This window comes from Doryrhamphus excisus, chromosome 3 (genome assembly GCF_030265055.1).
Source record: "Doryrhamphus excisus isolate RoL2022-K1 chromosome 3, RoL_Dexc_1.0, whole genome shotgun sequence".
NCBI classification, from domain to species: domain Eukaryota; kingdom Metazoa; phylum Chordata; class Actinopteri; order Syngnathiformes; family Syngnathidae; genus Doryrhamphus; species Doryrhamphus excisus.
The window spans coordinates 23,810,036-23,834,029 of NC_080468.1; the positions used below are offsets into that span (position 1 = coordinate 23,810,036).

The 23,994-nt window shown below is 44.9% G+C and overlaps 3 protein-coding genes across 4 annotated transcripts; all 3 read left to right on the forward strand.

Annotated features, from left to right (window-relative positions):
* The first annotated feature begins 452 nt into the window (after window positions 1–452).
* On the forward strand, window positions 453–12,157 carry mta2 (metastasis associated 1 family, member 2). Of its 2 annotated transcripts, none has more exons than XM_058067969.1 (18): window positions 453–874; window positions 5,149–5,216; window positions 6,262–6,355; window positions 7,807–7,924; window positions 8,036–8,099; window positions 8,219–8,336; window positions 8,407–8,509; window positions 8,880–8,979; window positions 9,059–9,247; window positions 9,330–9,404; window positions 9,480–9,538; window positions 9,604–9,704; window positions 9,778–9,917; window positions 9,992–10,217; window positions 10,293–10,382; window positions 10,452–10,570; window positions 11,500–11,642; window positions 11,715–12,157. In XM_058067969.1, the coding sequence occupies exons 1-18, from the start codon at window positions 847–849 to the stop codon at window positions 11,866–11,868; spliced, it is 1,989 nt and encodes a 662-aa protein (XP_057923952.1). In that variant the 5' UTR covers window positions 453–846; the 3' UTR covers window positions 11,869–12,157. The 2 variants fall into 2 exon arrangements, with proteins under 2 accessions (XP_057923952.1, XP_057923951.1); XM_058067968.1 differs by having other exon boundaries at window positions 456–874; window positions 9,989–10,217.
* A 1,601-nt stretch (window positions 12,158–13,758) lies between these two features.
* cth1 (cysteine three histidine 1) lies at window positions 13,759–15,778 on the forward strand. The gene is made up of 2 exons (XM_058068059.1): window positions 13,759–13,926; window positions 14,618–15,778. The coding sequence occupies exons 1-2, from the start codon at window positions 13,918–13,920 to the stop codon at window positions 15,533–15,535; spliced, it is 927 nt and encodes a 308-aa protein (XP_057924042.1). The 5' UTR covers window positions 13,759–13,917; the 3' UTR covers window positions 15,536–15,778.
* A 639-nt stretch (window positions 15,779–16,417) lies between these two features.
* taf6l (TAF6-like RNA polymerase II, p300/CBP-associated factor (PCAF)-associated factor) lies at window positions 16,418–22,274 on the forward strand. The gene is made up of 12 exons (XM_058067984.1): window positions 16,418–16,557; window positions 17,002–17,156; window positions 17,243–17,329; window positions 18,549–18,699; window positions 18,773–18,823; window positions 18,880–18,974; window positions 19,046–19,120; window positions 19,911–20,131; window positions 20,201–20,333; window positions 20,394–20,522; window positions 20,922–21,406; window positions 21,470–22,274. Exons 2-12 carry the CDS (start codon window positions 17,010–17,012, stop codon window positions 21,804–21,806), a joined length of 1,911 nt encoding a protein of 636 aa, XP_057923967.1. The 5' UTR covers window positions 16,418–16,557; window positions 17,002–17,009; the 3' UTR covers window positions 21,807–22,274.
* The last annotated feature ends 1,720 nt before the right edge of the window (window positions 22,275–23,994 follow it).

Sequence of the window (23,994 nt, forward strand, 5' to 3'; positions counted from 1 at the left end):
CGGAATATACACTTAGTTACTGTTATATATGTATGTTATTGTTATATGTAGTATATACTGCATCTCTAACGTGTGTAAATCCAGTGTACTTTGTCTACAGTTGAAATTGCTTGTCTTTGGCCTCTAAGGCCGCTAGTGGGCAGTGTTGCTTCATAGAAGTGATCTGGCGTTTTTAAACTTGACGCCAAAAGAGCAACAGCAAAATGTGCGTTCGTGTGTTTAGAAATGTTTACAAAGCAGGATTTAAATATTAATATAACTTTATGATATTTTACACAAAAATTAGGTAAAAATAGTTAAAATTCTTGCCCTTTTGGAAGCTACCATTTGTTAATGTAAGACAATTAGCTTGCATTATACAATGGTTAAAGACGCTTGTAGTTGGTCGAGTTTGGTTTTCAAACACAACAAACAGCTTCTTGGGCAGTTCGTCAGTTTCCGGAGTTGAACGACCACTTCCGAAGATGACGAGCGGGCGCCGAAGCCCAGCTAGCATTGAGAGTGTGCTCTGCGAGCGGAGGTGAAGAAGAGGAGGATGAAGCAGGGAGCGGAGGATGGGAGGAAGAGTGGAGTAAAGAGACAGGCGGTTTGTGCGTGAATGACCGAGTGAGGACGAGGACAAGAAGGTCGTCAGAGGGAGACAATCCAATGCTTCGGGGACACCCTAAGGAGTATTGCTGACGGAAACTTTGAACTTTTTTTTTACCCGCCACTGCTGTGCCGGGAGCCGGCTTTGTTTCACCGCTGGGGCGTCTCTAAATGAAGGAATAAAATAGATCCCTGTCGACCTTTGCTGTCCAAGTGGGGGATTACCCTGGAGCCCATTTTAATCCAGGATACTAAAGAATGGCGGCCAACATGTATCGAGTGGGAGGTAAGGCAGCTTTTACATTTTGAGACCCCCCTCCTCACGCACAACGTGATTGTTCGTTTGGGCTTCAGCTAGCTAGCTAGCTAGCTGTCTGTACTGTTAGCCGCTAAGCTAATACAGTATATGCTAGCTCTTGCTAAGATTTTCTCCACGGATGGTCACTTGTGTCTCGTTTGGTCGGCTATTTAAGTCCACTATTCCACTGGTAAACGATACTACCTCTGCCATTGTGACAAAGAGCCGACTTGAGGGGCAATTCTTGGCGCCAGACCGGTGTTTAGTACCACTGAAGTAAAAGTGTGCTCAAGTGTTGAAACGGTCAACTTTCAAACCCGATCCTGTCATGGCTTTATCCGCCGATAAAGTTACCGGGAAGCTGTGGAACTGTGCTTCGTTTCTGTAAAAAAATTGAATTTTGTGCGCTTTTAATAGTTTGTGACATTTTAGTAACTACACTTGTAAATAAGATGGGTTAAGGTGGACATTGTCTCAAGTGGACACGATGCTAGTTAGCATTAGCTTGTATGGCATCAACGTATTTGCTAGTTACCACAACAGTTGAGGTCGGCGATATCACAAATTCTGATATCGATCAGATACCAAATAGTTCAGGTAAATTCAGTATCACATATACTTTTTACTTGGACTTTTGTCAAGATTATTGAATGGTATTTTAACTTGACTATGATTAAAATAAAACACAAGACAGAGCGAAATATTGAATACAACAGTAATAGACAATTAAATATTATGATTTCTTCCTCATAATTACATACAATTGATTCAGTAATATAACATGTATAGTGCTTTTTGTCCCCAAAGCCACCCTGTTTCCAAGGACTCACGGTATCCCATGAGGTTCTCAACAATATATAAACATTCATTCATTCATTTTCTACCGCTTATCCTCACAAGGTTTGCGGGGGTGCTGGAGCCTATCCCAGCTGTCTTCAGGCGAGAGGCGGTGTACACCCTGGACTGGTCGCCAGCCAATCACAGGGCGCATATAGACAAACAACCATTCACACTCACATTCATAATATATAAACATATACAATATTTTTAGCAACAATTTTATAATCATCATGTACTGCAGAGCTGTTATTTATCCGGTCTGTAATACACACATAGCATGGCCAACAGATTGCTTTTTTATAGGCCCTCTCCATATTATAAATTATAGAATTAGTTCATTATTAATTAGAGATATTATTTTATACTACACCAATTTACTTAGACCATCATACAGACCTGTTAGACCCACACACTCACTGCGTTAATAACACAACAAGACACACGCTACACAAGTGTGTGAACGAGGGCAAATTTTACATACGTTTTTGACGTAAGCAAAAAAAAATACGCTAACTTGCAGTGTGAACTTATCCTAAGTGCATAATACCAGTTAGTACTTTGTGTACATTCTGCAGAAGCCATGCAGGTTAGAGTACACTGTTCAATATTCATGTTGACTGTCACGAAACATCCGGGGATTGTTTGACAAGGTGTGAGGCTTTCCATGACCTGTCAGTGCTATTGCTTATGATCATATAAGATGTCATTTGATTGACACTGCTTTCCAGGATTCATTAAATAAGGTGTTACATTTAAAAGTAGTGTGCATGATAACAGTTTCAGGCACATGAGTGGGCATCCATTGCCGAATGACCTTCTCGGCATCCCTGTTTGTTTGGAAAGGGCACATGATGTTCTTGCCTTGTGTGTGTGCTCTTTAGCATCCAGCAGTCAAGGTGTTGCGATCGTGTCCCACAAATGCTGTTTGCTGTTAATCAAAACGTTTGTGTAATACACGTGATGTATTCCCATGGAGCGCGCGATGTGATATCGTGACCCTCCCGGGAGAGTCCTCCTCTTCATTCAGCCTCAAGCAACATTCACAGCAAACCCTCGCAGACGTGGAGAGGCGATACACATTCAAAAAGCTCACACTGGATTATTCCTAAATGGGTCCCGCCTCTCTCCTTTCCTCCGTGACGACGTGCTTGTGCTGCAGGAATCACTCATGTCAAATCCCCTTCTAGAGCTTTTGCCACTCTTACGTAATGCTGTTGTTCCTCCACGGCTGATAAATAAGGTGATAAAAGTCAGTGATGTGCATCCTGTGTCTTGTGTTGTGAATGACATAATAAATATTCTTCACATTAAAAAAGTGGTGTGAATCTTGAAGCAATAGAGGCCAAATGGAGTGTACTCCTCGGCTACAACTAGTTTTAAACCTTTGGATTCCAGGGTAGGATTTAGTATTTTTACATACTCTTTTGTTTACCTTTTATATTTCACCTTAAAAACAATTTATGTTGCCTCAGGTGGTTTCCTTTTTTCAGTACAGCATCATGTGTGTGACTATACGGTATCATGTATGAACACTAAAATCAACCAAAAAACGGTTTCATTTGTCGCTGTGAAAATACGACATCTAACAATTGTACTGAACACTTCTTTTAGCTTAGAATACATATATAAAATGTTTAATTTAAAAACTAGTGTACAAATGAGCGTCAGGGCTCCGAGGTAGAGAGCTGGTTGTTCAGTAAACAGGAAGTTCTTGGTTTCAATCCCACTTTTGTCCATCCCAGTCACTACTGTTGTGTCCATGGGCACTTGAGACACTTGAGTAACATTTGCCCCCTTCAGGAACTTTTAAGTTCCTGGTAACTATAGCTCCTGGAACTGAGAGGTTCCTGTGTCCTTGTGTGTTTGTGTTTCCACCACACTTCAAAGTTTAGGGTAATTTATTCAAAACAGGCTGATGCCCTATGGAACGAAAATGACAATATCAGGATAGATTTTTAAAGCGAAGTGTCGGTAAATAAAATTACAAGCAATAAGATATTTTACACAAAAAGTCGGCGAATTATTAGGGCTTTGTCCACAGTGTCCAACACAGTCGGAAATATGTCCTCTCGGGTGCTGTTGGATCTTAAGGAGGAAGTAGAGCTTCAGATTGCAAATAGAAAGAAGAAATATGAGTGACACAAAAACATTTTGATTAAGCAATTTATTGCAAATAAGCAGTGAATTGAAATAGGCTGTTCATCAGCTGAGTAAAAGTTGAAGACCACAACTTGAAAAGTCAAAATGTCATCCATTGTCACCTTACTGTCAGGTATTCACACTGTCTTTATGGCAAAGGCAAAAAAAGCTTTCTCTCTTTGAACACGGCTGGCTTGTTGAGCTGCTGTGGTTGGATGCAGGAAGACATCTGAAAAGATCCAGTGGGAGATGGGACCAAAACGTCCCCAAAAAATTATTGTCTGTCCATAAGACACAGGATGATCCTCTGCCCAAATGTTATTACTGGTGCCGAGTCCAATAACCTCAGATGGCGTTTGCGACAGAAGGGCTTTATGAACAATGAATGTCTTCTAAGGCTTCTTTCTTTTCTTTTCTTTTTTTGAAGCCACAAAATTGCCCTTTTCATATTTGCATGAGAGCACCAAGCATGGGACACTGAAATGGAAAGTTTTATTCTCTGATGAGAAAAAATACTGCATAACATTAATTGACCGTACTCCTGATGGCTTCCAACGTTACTGACACGACAAGGAGGGGGCGCCATCCTGATCTGGGATGCTTTGTCCTTCAATAGAGCTTCAGGTTGTGCAGGGGTGTCAAACGGCAGAAGAATATCATCTGTCATGACTGAAGGTTCTCGTTTGTGTGGTTACGACTGGGTTTTTCAACAGGACAACAATGCAGTTCAAATTGCCCGCCTGAGGACCAAAGGACTTCTTACAGAGGAATAACCTCACTGTTTTGGTCCGTCCTGGATGTTCCCGTTATCTAAAACCATTAGAGAACATTTGGGGATGGATGGCAAGGGACATTTACAAAAATGGACATAAGTTCCAGACAGTGGATTCCCTCTGTGAAGCCATGTTCACCACCTGGAACAACAATGCCGCAACTACTCATTACTGAGTCCTTTTTGTGAAAATGTTTGTTCTATTTTAGAGGGTGTCCGCATTTTTTTGAGCTATAGTCTTAAACTTTTGATCAGCTGATGAACAGCATTTCAGTTTAATGGTTGTTTGCAATAAATAGCTTACTCAAACGTTGTTTTGTCTCAACAGTGCGACATCAGGAGTGTGTATTTTTCTATACATATATATATATTAAATCAATGAAATAATTTTTTATTGAATTTCTATTCCTAATCTCTTGTTGAAAAGGACAATAACAATTCAGTATTGTTGCTGTCGTCGTGTACAAATTGCACATTTATCATTGTCTTTTTTTTGTGTGTCTTTTGCCAGATTACGTTTACTTTGAGAACTCCTCCAGCAACCCGTACCTCATCCGCAGAATAGAAGAGCTCAACAAGGTGGGTTGTTTTTTTCCAGTGGAAAAACTGTTATTAAGCTAGCATTGGATCTGGAGTGGAAAACATGCTCATCTCTAATGCGCAAAAGCTGGAGGTAGTAAGTTTGAAACAAGTCAGTAGATTGAAGATTAAAAAAAAAAAAAAAAAAAAGGATGTGGCAACCGTAGTGAGTTTATATAATCCCCACAAGCAGTAGCAGCAGCAGCATGTAACACAGGTCCAGTCAAAGATTAGGCTCATTTATGTAACACTCTGGTGTGAAGCCGCCAAGACAGCATCATCCTGAGCTGCTTTGCCACAATGGAATAGCATACTATATACAGGTACAAAGTAAGGAAAAAAAAGTTGAAATGTTGATACTAATAATAACACAAAAGGAAACCGTGTTTTACCTTGTTACAACATATATAAGAGCTATTACAGTTGTCCCCTGCATTTGTGTAATTTCTTTACGAGGAAAACAGACATACATGCATATGGCAATATATTGAAGCCATAAAAATGATCAAGTTCATTTTAATTCATTGTGCGATTATTATGTATTATCATTACCAGGCCTAGTGCCCACAAACAAGGAAAATGTCTTGCGAGATATGGTACTTTCTACTCTATTTGAAAGGTAGCTTGTCTTTAAATCCACTTTTAAATCTTTTTTGTGTCCTACTAAACTCCTAGCAAACTTTCTTTGTGTCACACAGCAGTTGTCACATACTTTTATTTTTTCCCCACATTCGTAATTCAGCACTGTCTTCGTTGTGATGTAGCGCATAGTCATTACAGTATGTGTTAACCTGCCTGTATTGGCTCTGTGAACATCGATCAACACTACACCATTTTAAATGGTTGTATAGAATGCTTGTATAGAAGTCCTGGTATTACTTAGGACTTTACGGGATAGGCTAACGCTTGCTGGTGATTAATTAGGGTGCCATGTCTGTCAGAACGGATCATTTTAGGCATATTATTAGGTACATATCTGATCAAGTTGTCATGTCAAACGAGTGATGGGAATTGTCCTGAGGGAATTGTTGTGATGCTTTTCCAGACGGCTAATGGGAACGTGGAGGCCAAGGTGGTGTGTCTCTTCAGGCGACGAGACATCTCAGGCAACCTCAACACGCTGGCTGACAGCAACGCACGTACGTACGCCATGTTTGCATGTGGGAGTCTCAAGGTCCGCCCATCCACACAACCTGCCTGTCTCCGCACACACTCTTGTCTGTCTGTCTGTCTGTGTGGTGTGCACGCTAATGACATTCACTCATTACCCCTCCCTCCTCCTCCTCCTCCTCCTCCTCCTGGATGTGCCGCCTCAGACAAAGACATTCCCTCACACACACACAAACACACGCACACACACACACCTCAAAATAGATGCCCGAATCCTGCAGTTATTCCGCCGTGCTGAGCATCACACACATTAGTCGTACAAGGTGTTTCCACTGCTATTGGTGCAGACTACCACAATTTGACACTTATAGGATTATCGTCTTCTGTAATGGAAATGGTTATGATAATAGATTGACTCATTTTAAACATGAATATAAGATTGCATTAGTGCGCGTCACATTTTTTTCAGTGTAACAATTCATGATGTCCGAAAAAGAGCAGGAAGATGCAGAGCTTAGGATGTTAAACAGTTGTAGCCTCATACACTTTTGTAGAGAACACGTTATGCTCATCCATAGCATATAGTAGTAACACAAAGATTACTTTTTTATGTCACAACACACGTATTAACACACACTAGTGCACATGAGCTCTCTGTACGGAACAAAAGACCCTTAATGTGTCCCCAACCATCATGGCACCTCATCATTTAGCCGTATGTGTGTGTTTTAGTGAGGAAGAAGTGTGTGTTTTTCTGGAGATGTTGCTGCGCTGTGTGCCTCCTGTTTTTTTATTTGTGCATGCGTGTGGGTGTGTGCGTGGGTGTGTGTGTGTCAGAAGTTCGGGGGTGGGTGGGGGGTAGTGAGGGTAAAAGAGGAGGGGGGGGATGGGCGCCTCAGGTTTGGCACATACAGGGTTTCCTACATTGTCTGGCAGGGACTTGCCGGACAGGGGGGGGGGTTGAGAGGTTAACAGAAAAGGGGTGTGGCCTAAGGTGGCGTCCCTCTCCTCAGTCTGTGTGTGTGCGTGCATGTGTATGTCTGCCTTTCTCTCTCTCTCTCTCTCTCTCTCTCTCGCCCTTATTGACAGGGTTTCCCGTGGCAGAGCGCAGGGGTGGAGCTCCTCCAGAGATGGAGCGATAATAGCCCCGCCCCTTCATCTTGCAACATATTACTCTGCTGCCTGAAATTAGGAATGCATGCGCAATCTAGTGGGCAAGCACACACACACAAATAGCGGATGCACTAGTTCTTTTAAACCCAGTCAGCTGTATATGTAAAACACTGATGGGTTTGTCTAAATAGTACTAACATGTTTCAATATAGGACATTTTTATTAGCGAAAGTCATAAATTAGGCCGATCATAATATAATTATTGCAGTCTCGCTATAGAAATACCACTTTTTGGACTAGCCACAATGTTGCTGTGTTTTGGGAGTTTACGTTTGGATTTGATCGTCTTTTTTTTGTGGGTCGGCAGGAGAGTTTGAGGAGGAGTCCAAGCAGCCAACACTGTCTGAACAACAGAAGCACCAACTCAAACACAGAGAGCTCTTCCTCTCTCGACAGTTTGAATCCCTACCCGCCACTCACATAAGGTAGTAACTATACAGTCATACTTGTGTCGTTGTTCCACTGCCACTATTGTTCACTTAAGGGTCCTAATATATGATGTATGTGTAGTAAGATACTGTTGCTCACTTCTCCAGGGGCAAATGTAATGTCACCCTCCTCAATGAAACAGACGTTCTGTCAGGCTACTTAGAGAAAGAGGTAAGACTTCTTTGCTGTTTTTTGTTGTATCAAATCCACAACCAGACAAAGCACTCCTCAATGCTGTCATTTCATCCATTCAACGCAAAAATTACAAAACTGCTCGCTTTTCTTCTCAGGACTGTTTCTTCTATTCACTGGTGTTCGACCCAGTCCAAAAGACCCTGCTGGCGGACCAGGGAGAGATCCGGGTGGGCTCCAAGTACCAAGCAGAGGTCCCCGACAAACTCGCAGAGGGTGAGCTGAATGGAGATAAGAGGAAGAAAAGGCCCCTTTCGAAACTGATTGCAGTACCTCCCTGTCTTAGGTGAACCAGACAACCGGGTCCAGGAGAAGCTGGAGACAAAGGTGTGGGACCCCGACAACCAACTCAAAGACCCTCAAATTGACCAGTTCCTTGTGGTGGCAAGGTAACACCTCCAACCTCTGCACACATCCTCTTGCCTTGGTTACTGTACTATATACGGTACTGTAGTACGGTGTAAGGCTCCAGCATACCCGAGACCCTTGTGAGGATAAGCAGCATAGAAAATGAATTGATAGTACAGTATAAGTATACTTGGATTGGAGTACAGGATATACTTGGATACTCTGACTTCTTAATAAATGTGTGCATTCATTCGCCACATACATGTAATACTTTACACTGCACGAGTAAATGTGCTCGTGTTTGTTTCGTCAGCCACATTACACCTGGCTGACTTTTGTAATGGCAGTTAGTGGCCATGTGAACCGTAGTTGGTGACATGTATTCATGGTTCCCGGGGCCACTTGTGACAGAGCTGTTGGGACATTTGCTCGAGCACTGGACTGCAGCAGCTCCATCCGCCAGCCCAGCCTTCACATGAGTGCAGCTGCCGCCTCCAGAGACATCACACTGGTGAGACGCATGCTGATCCATGCTGTTTGCATGAATGACGATGATGATTATCTAACATCTCTTCTTCTTCTGCCGTCAGTTCCATGCCATGGACACGTTGCAGAAAAACAATTATGACCTGGCCAAAGCTATGTCTACCCTGGTGCCCCAGGGCGGCCCTGTGCTGTGTCGTGATGAGATGGAGGAGTGGAGTGCCTCTGAGGCCATGTTGTTTGAGGAAGCTCTGGAGAAATATGGCAAAGACTTCAACGACATCCGTCAGGACTTTGTAAGAGCCCCTGTTCTGCTTTTCTCTTCTTTTTACGCTTTAAATTAAGTCCATTAAATCATGGCCTTCTTTGCATTGACAGCTGCCTTGGAAGTCCTTAGCTAGCGTAGTGCAGTTCTACTACATGTGGAAGACTACAGACCGCTACATCCAGCAGGTGGATGCACATTTCCAGCACCATTTCCATGCTTTTTCATTAAGCTCCTCGCTAATGACTTTTTCTCCTTCTCAGAAACGACTAAAGGCAGCGGAGGCAGATAGTAAGCTGAAGCAGGTTTACATCCCCACCTAGTGAGTATTAGCAGTCACTGCAAATTCCTGCTAGAACTCGAGCTTATTCTGTCTCTCTCACCCAGCACCAAACCCAACCCCAATCAGATCATGGTGCCAGGCAGCAAGCCTGGGATGAACGGTGCTGCAGGCTTCCAGAAAGGTCTCAACTGCGAGAGCTGTCACAGTAAGTACAACACATGTTCAGCACTTTCAACCCGCTGTGTGTGTTTTTCACTGACTGTCCTGTCCCCACGCAGCGGCACAGTCACCTCAGTGGTACGCTTGGGGCCCCCCCAACATGCAGTGCAGGCTCTGCGCTTCCTGTTGGATCTACTGGAAGAAGTATGGAGGCTTGAAGACTCCCACGCAGCTAGAGGGCGCTACAAGAACTGGCTCTGTATGTTCTCTTTTGGACTCTTTCATGACTTTGAAAAGATGCTCTTGATTTGAAAAGTCCTTTTGTACAAGGAGTCGGGGCCCCGTGGACACATGACCCGCCAGGAGGTCCAGGGCTTATCGCCGTTCACTCGAAATGAGGGGCGAGCCAAGCTGCTGGCCAAGAACCGCCAGACTTTCATCCTGCAGACCACCAAGCTCACCCGTGTAGCTCGTCGGGTCTGCGAGGATATCCTGCAGCCTCGCCGAGCCGCACGACGGCCATACGCATCCATTAACGCCAACGCCGTCAAAGCTGAGTGTAAGTAAATGCATCACACACCTCCAATCAACTTTTTAGAGTGGCTGTTTTTTAATATGACCTGAACATCATCAGGTATGATCCGCTTGCCCAAGGCGACAAAAACTCCTGCGAAGAACAAAGTGGTGCCTCGACAGTCGCTGGCCAACATTGTGAAGGATTTAGGTAAGAGTAGCTACGTCGCCACCTGATGACTTCTTTTGAAGCCTGACATCCTCTCTGTGTCCTCTGCAGCCATCTCTGCTCCTCTCAAGCTGAAGGCATCTAGAGGACCCCCAACACCCATCAACAGGAACCAGGCCAGCCAGCCACGAGTGGGCCAAGGCCTGTTGGGAAAGAGAGGCTTTGACAGTGTGAGTGTCCCTGTTCCCTCACTCACTCACGCACACACGGTCAGCGTTGTTATTAGTATTTACTCTCCGAGGAGTCCACAACCTGCGTGAGAGACACACACTCCCTGTCCAAGAGCATACGCGTCTTTAAATAGTGAAAATTGGCCAAGTAAAGCCAGACTGATGATCAATAATGGTCATTATTTTTGTAATTGTATAGTCGCATTTATTGCTCATTTGCATGTGCCTTCGGTGCAGGAAGGCACTGCTTTGAAAGCAAAAGTAAAGTTGGCTAAGAACATGACACCACCTTCTCAGAGGTGGGAAAAAGCTTGTCGTCAATGAAGTAATGCATTTGCAGCCATTTGGCTGCAGAAAGAGAGGGGGAATGGTAAGCCAATATCGGCACTGACACTGGCCAACTGATCATTCATTCATTCATTCATTTTCTACCACTTTTTTCCTCACGAGGGTCGCGGGCGGTGCTGGAGCCTATCCCAGCTGTCTTTGGGCGAGAGGCGGGGTACACCCTGGACTGGTCGCCAGCCAATCACAGGGCACATATAGACAAACAACCATTCACACTCATTCATTTTGTCATACCGATGGACAATTTGGAGTTGCCAATTAACCTAGCATGTTTTTGGAATGTGGGAGGAAACCGGAGTACCCGGAGAAAACCCACGCATGCACGGGGAGAACATGCAAACTCCACACAGAGATGGCCGAGGGGGGGAGCCAACTGATCATGGCTCAATGATGTCATATTCAGCTTTCTTTAAGAAATTTTGTTTAAAAATCTTGGTTTTTGGGTGATATTAGGCCCATTAAAAAGGGAGGGAAAAAGATCAACAGTTTTTAAGGTGAAGGTAAACAAAGTATGTAAAACCGTTAAAACCTACCCTGGACTATTAAGGGTGAAAACTCAAATGACTCTCATTGGCTCATAGGCCACAGGAATGCCCTACTCAGCCAATGGGAGGTCTTACACATCCGGCATGAGGACCACCTCCCAGTCTGTCATTAAACGTCAGAAGGTCAGCCAGGGAGAAGCCCCCAACCCTGTTGTGTTTGTGGCCACCAAGGACACCAGGTACTTCAGTGGAAATTTGTGCAATGATTTGTGCAACTCTTGGATGAATTCATACATTGTTCTATCATCCAGGGCTTTGAGGAAACATCTGACTCAATCAGAGATGCGACGAGCAGCGAGGAAGCCTCATCTTCCCGTCCGGATCAAGCTGCCTCCGCCCCCTCGCCCCCCGGCCATACCCCTGCTCCCCTCTAGCACCAGCGAGCCCATCGTCCTGGAGGACTGAAGGAAGGGGCTTTCTTTTTTAGCGGGGCAGGGACAAGGGTCTCTGTCATTACCTGCCGTCTTTTACTTCCCATTTCTCTTTAGCCCCCCCCAACCCGCTCCAAGTGATTCTTTCCAAGACATACACATTTAACACACACACACCTCAGGCTTTGTAGGATTTTATTCTAGATCCTGAATTGCTTTTTAATGCCCTTTGCTTTTTATATGTGTAATTTAAATGGAGCTATTTTTTTTCCTTCCTCTCCATCTTGAAATGTTGATGATAAAGCACACTTTGTCCACATCGATATCTCTGTGTAAATATATGCGTCATATATGAGAAAAGCGAAGGGGAGGACGTTTTAATGCATCTGCGTCTCAACAACAGCAACTCTATTTTTGAGCAAGCACAAAACAAGAATTTTTAATCATCATTGGACAGCCTACATTACATTTTAAGCAAGCGTTTGTGGGATCAATCTACAGAGTACCAATTCACACACTGTACATCTGCTTGTTTTGTGCTTGCCGGTTGTTTTTCTTAGCTCTTTATGCATATGAACGAGTTGCCGTGTGATGTGCCGATGCCGCTCGTTGCTTCCAAGCAGTGTTGCGAGCGTGTCGAGGTCCACGATGAAGCCATAAGTGTGTGACATCTGTCAACATGAGCTGAATGAAAAATGTTTTTGCTCGCCTGCTGACGAAAGACTGTTGATTTTTAAAGCAGCAATATGAAAGTGTGTGTGATTGGTTACATGGTGAGAGACTTCACATCCCTCAGCTTTCCTTTACTTTGTTTGCTTTGGGTGCCCTCGTTAGTATCTTTTTAAGAAAGGCTTAATTGGATAATCATAATTCTTGTGTATTGCCCTCCTCCTGAGCACCACAGCACTGAGGGCGACAAGGACTTTTGTGAACCGTATCTTTCTCAACAAAAAAAGGAAAAGTAGGAATATTTGTAGCAAATTCTAGTCTGTTTCCAGAAAAGGAAAGTGAATAATATTGGAAATAGTTTCTTGTGTGGCTCTCCTCTTCATTGGGCGGTCTGCTAATTTGAACATTCAGTTGGGAGGGTGGGGGGCGCTGGGGTGTACTGACTTTTTCTATGGCTCAGAGAGAAATATGCTACAATTGAAAACCTTTTTCTCAAGTGTTTTTTATTCCAATGTCTGTATCCTTTAATGTCTCTTGATAAGAAAAGAAATAAAGTTTTTTTTCTTTGTGCTCAAAGTGCTTCTTTTTCCGTATATTACTTTTTCCATACATAATATGTATAATCATGTATAATCTCACTATCAACAAGTTCCTAATTGAATACAATTCATATGTATACTTTAACACGCTCAATGATTTGTCTGTCTAGCTGTGACAATCAGCAGACAAAGGAATCACAGCAGTTCTGTCAGACCTAATTAATTACAAGCTTTCCCAAACATACCTTGAGTCGAGTGTTAATTTTTCACACTTGGGATGTTGATTCAGGAAAACATTTTTTTAATGGCAATGCCTTTTTTGTCTCCATCCATACATCCATTTTCTATACCACTTATCCTCACAACGGTCGCAGGCATGCTGGAGACTATGCTAGCTATAATTGGGCGAAAGGGCCCTTTTTTGTCTCAATTGTCTTTAATGACTTTAAAAATATAATGATAGACTTTATAATACATAGAAGTAAATAAGACAAATTTGTTTTCTTTTTTTTATTACGTAGGCATTTCGATTCTTGTTACAGTGTAAATACTATACTATAAGAGTACTTTCTGTAGCCAAAGTCATGAAAACAGTTTGTATCTAAAATCTGGTTGGGCGTTTCCGGTCACGTGACCAGCTCAGCCCCGCCCCACACCTCCCGTGAGGTCACGCAGGCGCGCACCTGATGCTCGTTTGAAACAGGCGCTGCTCAGCTGCTTTAAAAGACGACCCTACTCCCATTCTCTCCACACGGACGGTTCTACAAAAGACAGCAGTGTCCGAGGCCACCTTTCAAATTTCTTTTTAAAGAAACAAAACTCTCGGTCTTTGACGGTTTCAATTTCAGCCTCGACACCAGCACCGTTCAGTAGCAATGACAGAGGTAAGCCACTTTAAAAAACAAGCTAATTTGTGCTATGTAGCTTTATAAAGCATCGAAGTACCTTTTTAATTTGATGCCTAATTCAGTTCTCTAACTTCAGTATTAAGGAAGTTACAGTAAATTGTCGAATATTTGGCACTTGTTGAGTTCAGTATATTGAAAGTATTGCAATTAATAATTGGCTAATGTCTCACCCAGTGTCAGTGTTGAGAACATGCCCCAACATGACTGGATAATACCAGTCAAAAATGGCTATTTCACATGAGTTGTCTTGTTTACATGGTGCACTCTTTTGGCTTCAAATTGGACTATACTAGTGACTTGTGTAAATGTCCATGCCACACACACACACACACACCAGCAGTCTTTGAAATGACAATTTGGAGTCGTGTGGATATGACTGATATACAATTCATTAACATTAGCAGCTAACCTTTGCCAAATAGCTGCTGTTGGCTAACAATCATGGCTAATGTGTTGGTGTGGTTTTCAGTGATGGAACAGGAAGTGGGTGTAATAATTTTTAGGGTTGGCACCTCCATGCAACACCTAACCAAGGTAGACGACACAGTTTTAGATCTGCATCAATTTGATACCAAATTGAAGTGGAAAAATGAGTCCTTTTTTTCATGGGGAAATCCCAGTACTCGAACATGTGCATGTGTTAACTATTGTTTTCTCAACGTTTCAGGCTAGCAGTGATGACTTGTTTCTGCCTGCCTGCCATGACGAGGCGCTGGTTGACAACCTGCTCTCCAGCGAGGAACCAGATGGAGGTGAAGATATTTCCCTGGTCAAAGCACTCCTCCCTGTCCTGGACTCTCCCTTCCCCCTCATCCCGTGGGTGTGCTCCACCCGTTACAAGACGGAACTGTGCAGCCGCTATGCCTCCTCTGGTGTCTGCCAGTATGCCGAGCGCTGCCAGTTCGCCCACGGCATCCATGACCTCCGCGTTCCCTCCCGCCACCCCAAGTACAAAACGGAGCTCTGCCGCAGTTTCCACACAGCCGGCCACTGCTGCTATGGAAGCCGCTGCCTCTTCGTCCACGGCCCCACTGAGCAACGCCCTGCCCCGCGTGGCCGCAGGAACATACCCTGCCGCAACTACCGCACTTTTGGCGTCTGCCCCTATGGCACACGCTGCAGCTTCCTGCATGTGGATGACAATGAGGCCAGCAGGAGCACGTCTGAGTCAATGGACGGCGGTGACAAGACTAGAGTGCAACAACCGGGCAGGGAATGGAAGCCCAGAGGCGCCCTGTGCCGCACCTTCAGTTCATTCGGCTTCTGCCTGTACGGAACACGCTGCCACTTCCAACACGGCCTCCCCAACAAAGTGAGAAGCTCAAAGCACAGCTTCGCCTCTCAGCTGTCACCAGGCAGCGACGGCCTGTCATCCCCCACGTCCCCATTCGCCTTTTCCAGCTCCTCCACGCCATCGTCTCCGTCCTCGACCTCCCCGTTGGCGACGCCACCGGCAGAGGTCACGGCCCACAACGCGTTCACTTTCTCCAGCCAGCACCTGAGCAACCTGCTGCTACCGCTGGCTCTTCACCTGCAGCAGCTGGAGGGCAGCAAGGCCCACGACCTGTGGGACAAGTGTGACTGAATGTGGCGAGAACCAGGAGAGCGCTCGACACTGCAGCTGAAGTTTTAGTTTTTAACCTTTTTTCTATCATGGAATCTAAACTTTTATGTAATTTTTTTTTTATACCTGTTTAATTTTTAGTCAAGCGCACAATTCTGCATCACTACAGCTATGAGTGTAACTTAATTTTTAAACTATTGTACATACTTTTATTAATGAAGTGAGAGATGCCTGACTCGGTATAATAAACTAATTTTAAAACTACCTTTTTGTCTTAAAGTGTCTGCTTCACTGCAGGGGGGCAGCAATCGTTCCAAAGTACTGGTCTCTCAGGCAATCGTTCCAAAGTACTGGTCTCTCAGGCAATCGTTCCAAAGTACTGGTCTCTCAGGCAATCGTTCCAAAGTACTGGTCTCTCAGGCAATCGTTCCCGATTTTTCAAACCTTAAGTCAGCCATGATTGTCCTCAATATTCCTATTTAAGCCACTTGTGTGTATTATCTATTTTTTTTTTTTTTTGCCAAAAGGTTCAATGAACTAAAGTACAAATGCTATTAAGATGGATTCAAATTGTGATTGTAGTACTTTACCACTGTCACAAGGTGTCAGTAACTGTTCTACGCGGCACACTCGCACCCGACTCTTTCAAAGTGGCTTATTTCTGCTGTAAATTCTCACAGCAGGCACTAACAATCATAACATGGGCTACAGTTGTGGCTAGGATAATCTGAAACTTTACTATGAACCTTTTTAAAAAGCATAACAAGCGAATCTTTCGAATGACTGCTCAATATGTCTCCTTCCAAAGAGCCATAGATTCCATCTTATGTCAGGACAACTCGGACTCAAAACCTTTTGAATCCAAACGAGTAGTTTGCAACAGGGAATTGGTTCTCTTCACTTCAGGAGTCGTTCAGAAAGACGACTCGTTCGCTAACGTCTCACATTTTACTACTATGGCGGTCGACGCTATAGAGCTGCTTCAGCTTTCAACCAAGCTTTCCTCATGACTGTGGATATTCAAACTCCATCTGTATAATAAAGTAAGCGGCAACGTTATTCTATATATCCAAATAGTTTACATGCTCAATGTGTAAGCTAATGCTTTTCTTGTGTTTCTTGATTGTCGCTAGCTAAGACCGGTAGCATCATAGCTCGAGTTGCACACGCTTTGTGGCACTAGTACATTTGGTTACGTGCTTCCAAACAAATGTGTACTTTATATCATCTCTCTCTTGTGAGTTAATTGTGGAAAATGCGAATGTGCAACCTAAACCACAGCAAATGTAACCGTCGTCTATGAACCTCTATGAAAACGCCATTCATTTAAGTAAAACTGGTCTATAAAATATACACACGGTTGTTCAACAAACTCTAAAGAGCTGGAATCCTATCCAATAAGTTTGTTGGTGAATCCCGGATATGTTCCATCACCTTTACGTGTGTCATTGTTGACATAGCGTTAAGTGTGACCCTGTTGTACACAGCCGTGGCAATGGCGGAGCGAGAAGAGCGACGCTTTGCGGAAGTTTCTCGGGATTCCGTAAAACTGATGGCGGAGAGTGCTGGAGTGGAGCTGGGCGACGACGTGGCCGCCCTGCTGGCTGAGGACGTTTGTTACCGATTGAGAGAGGCCACGCAGGTGAGTGTATAGCATGAAGCATGGCTGAGGCACAGGTGATTGTTGTTTTTATGTACGCTGAGGTAGTGTTTTTGTTTGTGTTGCAGAGCAGCTCTCAGTTCATGAGACATGCCAAGAGAAGGAAGCTGACAGTGGAGGACTTTAACAGAGCTCTCCGCTGGAGCAACGTGGAGGTTCATTCATTCATTCATTCATTCATTCATTTTCTACCGCTTTTCCTCACGAGGGTCGCGGGGGTGCTGGAGCCTATCCCAGCTGTCTTCTGGACTGGTCGCCAGCCAATCACAGGGCACATATAGACAAACAACCATTCACACTCACATTCATACCTATGGACAATTTGGAGTTGTCCAATTAACCTATCATGTTTTTTGGAATGTGGGAGGAAACCGGAGTACCCGGAGAAAACCCACGCATACATGGGAAGAACATGCAAACGCCACACACAGATGGCCGAGGGTGGAATTGAACCCTAGTCTCCTAGCTGTGAGGTCTGCGCGCTAACCACTAGACCGCCATGCCGCCCGGTTCATTCATTCATTCATTCATTCATTCATTTTCTACAGCTTTTCCTCACGAGGGTCGCGGGGGGGTGCTGGAGCCTATCCCAGCTGTCTTTGGGTCAGAGGGTACACCCTGGACTGGTCGCCAGCCAATCACAGGGCACATATAGACAAACAACCATTCACACTCACATTCATATCTATGGACAATTTGGAGTCCCCAATTCACCTAGCATGTTTTTGGAATTTGAGTACCCCGGAGAAAACCCGCACATGCACGGTGAGAACATGCATACTCCACACAGAGATGGCCGAGGGTGGAATTGAGCTCTTGTCTTCTAGCTTTGAGGCCTGCACGCTAACCACTCAGCTGCAATGCAGCCTCATTTACCCATTTTATGCTGGAAAATGCATAATTTATCGAATAAATTTGTGACTAATAATAGGCCGTAGTGGGCGGCACGGCGGTCTAGTGGTTAGCGCACAGCGGGTTCAATTCCACCCTCGGGCATCTCCGGTTTCCTCCCACATTCCAAAAACATGCTAGGTTAATTGGCGACTCCAAATTGTTCATAGGTATGAATGTGAGTGTGAATGGTTGTTTGTCTATATGTGCCCTGTGATTGTCTGGCTACCAGTCCAGGGTGTACCCCGCCTCTCGCCCGAAGACAGCTGGGATAGGCTCCAGGACCCTTGTGTGGAAAAAGCGGTAGAAAATGAATGAATTGCTTACTGTTCTTTAGACCAGAAGTGTCCAAACTTTTTGGGTGGCACTTTAATACATTTAAAACATCTTAGCTTGGCGTTATAGAGGACAAATGAATGTAATATCTAAAAAATAGATCTCATTAATAATTCCTTTAATGCTACGTGTGTGTATGTTCACTAGGCTGTCTGCGGTTACGGCTCCCAAGATGTCCTGCCGTTCCGCTCGGTGAAAGAAGGCGAGCTGTTTTTCACTGAGGAACGCGACATCAACCTGGTGGAGTTGGCCCTGGCCACCAACATTCCCAAAGGCTGTGCTGAGACCATGGTGCGAGGTACCGTGAAGAACCGCCGGTCACATGACTCACAAGATAAACACCTCTCTGATGTGTGTATTTATCCTCTTAGTGAGTGTATCGTACCTTGATGGGAAAGGCAACGTGGAAGCTCAGGGAACAGGTAAGACCTACGCTGTTGACTCCAAAACATTCTCTAATTAATGTTTTTCTTCCAAGTTCCCTCAGCGGTCCAGTCTTTGTCGGATGACTTGTTGAAGTACTACCAGCAGATCACGCGAGCCATCCTGGGAGAGGACCCCCATCTCATGAAGGTCCTTTGCATATTCACATCACACACTTAATGCTAAAACCACCATCTCAGTCTCTCCTCTTGTTGTTACAGGTAGCTCTGCTTGACCTCCAGTCCAACTCCAAAATGGCCGCCTTGCTTCCGTATTTTGTGTATGTCATCAGTGGGGTAAGCCTGGCAAAGACCATCATGAATTATATGTTGAAGTTGATCACTGAAGGCTGAATACAGAAAAATGGAAGTATGCACGGATGGGACTTTGATACATTGTGTATATGAATGCTAAAACAAATTTAATGTAGTGCTTGGTCAATATATGCTAAGCTATCGACATCTTTGTGTTCCTTTTAGATGTTTGGCATTAGCTGCCCCATGTGGCATATTCGCATATTTGTTTTTCTGGTGAAAAATGTACACATTTTTACTTTTTCTGGTAACATTTAATGGAAAGTTGTTTAATGGTGCCATCTAAATGTGCTGCATCTACAAATCCAGCAGAGGGTGCTGTTTCACAAGTCAATTCACTCAACATTTTCCAGCATTGAACCTCACTTTTTGAAAGGACAATACTGTGTACTCGATGCCTTTTCCTTCCCTGGAGCCTATCCCAGGGGAGGCAGGGTACACCCTGGACTGGTCGCCAGCCAATCACAGGGCACATATAGACAAACAACCATTCACACTCACATTCATACCTATGGACAATTTGGAGTCGCCAATTAACCTAGCATGTTTTTGGAATGTGGGAGGAAACCGGAGTACCCGGAGAAAACCCACGCATGCACGGGGAGAACATGCAAAGTCCACACAGAGATGGCCGAGGGTGGAATTGAACCCTGGTCTCCTAGCTGTGAGGTCTAACCACTAGACCGCCGTGCCGTCCTATTTATCAACATGTAAAACTGAAATTATGTCTGTAATATCTGTAAGTGTAGTAGTACCTTTTTCTGTGTGTCAGGTGAAATCTGTGAGCCATGACCTGGAACAGCTCAACAGGCTCCTGCACATGGTGAAGAGCCTGGTCCAGAACCCCTACCTGTACCTGGGCTCCTACGTACGCAGTCTGGTGTCCAGTGTCATGTACTGCATCCTGGAGCCTCTGGCGGCCTCCATCAACCCTCTCAATGACCACTGGACGCTCAGGGACTACGCAGCGCTGCTCCTCAGCCACATCTTTTGGTGAGGAGCTCGATTTTGTTGGCCTTCAAAATAAAAGTAAATGATGGCAATGATGTGTATTCCTTCCAGGACTCACGGTGATCTGGTGAGTGGACTCTACCACCAGATTCTACTGTCTCTACAGAAGGTTCTGTCTGATCCCGTGAGGCCGCTCTGCTCCCACTATGGTGCTGTGGTGGGCCTCCATGCTCTGGGATGGAAGGTATGCTTCATGTTGTAGAAGCACACCACGTCAGGGTGGAATAATTTTAATCCTTTTCAGGCTGTTGAAAGGGTTCTATTCCCGCATCTTCCTGCCTATTGGGCCAACCTGCAGGCCGTACTAGATGACTACTCTGTGTCCAATGCCCAGGTCAAAGCAGATGGACACAAGGTCTATGGAGCCATCTTGGTAAGTCCATCTTCCTGCATTCATTCATTCATTCATTTTCTACCGCTTTTCCTCACAAGCTGTCTTCGGGCGAGAGGCGGGGTACACCCTGGACTGGTCGCCCGGCCAATCACAGGGCACATATAGACAAACAACCATTCACACTCACAATTTGGAGTGGCCAATTAACCTAGCATGTTTTTGGAATGTGGGAGGAAACCGGAGTACCCGGAAAAAAACCCCACGCATGCACGGGGAAAACATGCAAACGCCACACAGAGATGGCCGAGGGTGGAATTGAACCCTGGTCTCCTAGCTGTGAGGTCTGCGTGCTAACCACTAGACCGCCGTGCCGCCCCCATCTTCCTGCAATCATCATGAAAAAAGAAGTGATGTGTAGTTCTTCCATGTTCCCAATAGGTGGCAGTGGAGCGCTTGCTAAAGATGAAGGCGTTGTCTCTGTCCCAGCTGGCAGACGGAGGCTCCAGTGCTCTGCTGGGCTCGGCAGCAGGTGTTCTGGGTTACAGGGTGAGCTCCCCAGGTCTTAGCCCGCCTCCAGAACCTCTCTCCGAGGCAGCCTTGGGAATTGCCAGCCACCTCCAGGCTGGCGGTGCTGGCTGCCCTTGGGAAGACTGGACCCCTGTACCGCTCCCTGCTATGTATTGTGAACTCTACTCCTTCTTTGGAGACAGCCTGGCCGTCAGGTTCAGTACCGGGCATGGTTTTGGCGGCCGGGCGGCCCGGCTCGGTGTCGCCAGGAAGGATCCCGCTGGAGCTTCCTCTAACCCTGACGCTACCCGGAAGATGCCCCAGCTCACAGCCAATCTGAACATCAGCCCCAGGCATGATGGGAGTCCTCGGACAGAGCCGCCACCTCCCAGCCTGGCTCTGACTGGATCCGGAAGGTAGGACACTCCCTCACTTTTCACAAAAAAAACCCAAAACCTACATTATTATTTTCCCATCAGGTCTTTGGCTCGCTCTTCCTCATCCATGCAGCGCTCCCGCTCCTCCGCTTCCCGTGCAGGCCAGCGCCAGCCGGGTCCATCCCGGGATGTTTTCCCTAAAGCTCGCTTCATGTCTCCTCAATCGGGGCCTTTGACTTTCTCTTTCCTCATCGGCGGCAGACAAATGGGACGCAGTTGCCGAGGCAGACGCCCTTTTCAAACCACATTTGCTCCGACTCCAGCTCTCACCGCAGTGCCGCCACGCACGTACGCCCACAAGCTGCCCGTCATCGGCAGGGTGGGTAAACCTGTTCGCTGCTGGGCTCGCTCCCACTATTCCCTTCACCTCCCTCTTTAGACAATTTCAAGATTTTTTTCAACTTCTTTTGTCATGTACTTCCTTTTCGTTGTTAATAGTAAATGTGGCTATGGCACTTCATTTTTTGGCATAGTGTTGCATCACAACAAAGGATGATTGCACTGAGCTGTTTTGTTATTCTCATTAAAAGACAGCACATTGAAATGTGTAGGACATCTCCCTATGCCCCTCTATTAGTTAGCATGTCCAGCTAGCTCACTTACAAAGTTCCAAAGACGCTACCACAACATCCAAAGAACTGCAGGCCTCACTTGCCCCAGTTAAAGTCAGTGGTCATGACTCCCCCCATAAGAAAGACACTGCCATGCAGGTCTTTTTGGTTCAAGGTTCCAAGATGAAAAAGTAGCATTTTTGTGATGCTAATGTACTACTTTTTTGAACAAATGTTGTTTTGCAAAGCCAACTCTTTACTTAAGTAGCCCCAACAACTAACCGGAACTATGCTCCTCATTACTGAAATATGACAAGTGCTCAGCTCATAGGACAAAGTAGTGAAGTCACCGTTGACGCACTACACTGCTGATCGGGAAGTCATAGAACTTCATGTCAAAAAATCCAAACTACCCCATTAATGGCTTTCATTGTATTTTAGATCATTTACCCGTTTTCATTCATTCATTTTCTACCGCTTATCCTCACGAGGGTGGTGCACGGGGGTGCTGGAGCCTATCCCAGCTGTCTTCGGGCAAGAGGCGGGGTACACCCTGGACTGGTGGCCAGCCAATCACAGGGCACATATAGACAAACAACCATTCACACTCACATTCATACCTATGGACAATTTGGAGTCGCCAATTAACCTAGCATGTTTTTGGAATGTGGGAGGAAACCGGAGTACCCGGAGAAAACCCGCACATGCACGGGGAGAACATACAAACTCCACACAGAGATGGCCGAGGGTGGAATTGAATTCTGGTTTCCTAGTTGTGAGGCCTGCGCGCTAACCACTCATCCGCAACGCAGCCCCATTTACCCATTTTATGCTGGAAAATCTAAAAATAGATCTCATTAATAATTTATTTTAATTGTACAACATAATAAAAAAAGGAGCAGTGGGCCAAAAATAGCTTCCGGACCTCACTTTGGACACCTCTGCTTGAGGTCCGTGTAGACTGCTGTGTCACTGCTGCGGAGCGACCTTCTCCGCCTTGTAACGGACACCTGACAGGTGTTTGGCTTATGCATAATTTGTCGAATAAATTTGTGACTAATAATAGGCCGTAGTCGACCACAAAACAGACAATTTGTTAATATTGGGGAAAAAAAATGTGATAGAAAGCGAAACGTTTGAACCACGATATAGGATACTGGATTAGTTTCAGGCTTTTCCAAAATTAAACATATCAAATATATTTTTATTTTTTAATATATGATATGAATACGATTAATACAAACTTTGCATCCCAACCTGTATGATTGCTTACTGTTCTTCAGACCAGTGTCCAAACTTTTTGGGTGGCACTTTAAATACATTTAAATCTTATCTCTGCATTATAGAGGACAAATTAATGTAATATCTAAAAATAGATCTCATTAATAATTCCTTTTATTTGTACAACATAATAAAAAAATAAGCAGTGAGCCAAAAATAGCTTCCGGACCTCACTTTGGACACCTCTGCTTGAAGTCCGTGTAGACTGCTGTGTCACGGCTGCGGAGCGACCTTCTCCGCCTTGTAACGGACACCTGACAGGTGTTTGGCTTATGCCGGCTATATTTACAAAAGTCCCACATAGAATGATGCCGCATGACACCCACTGGGGTCTTGTTGCTCTCACTGGGATAACGTCCAGGCACATGATCACTCATTCCTACGCATGAAATTTGAATCTGTATGGATATGTTCTTGGGAACAGGACACACAAGTATGTATGTTGTCTGGAGTTTAGACGGCAATTTGCAGATTTGGACTTGATTTGGTTTCTGTAGCAACAAGAAAACAAGGGCTTACTTGTCTATCTCAGTATTATTTGTGTTGTCTTCACTGTCCTCTGAACAGCTTTTAGTCAAGCAGAAGACTCAGAATAATAGTCAGTCATATTTAAAGAAAAATGTCCCTCTTCTCACCCTTTATATTTTTACCCGCCCAAATGCAGCTGTTTCCCCACTCTGTCCACCCAGTGGAAGAACTCAAGGATACTCAGACAAGCGGGTCACAGAGGGTATA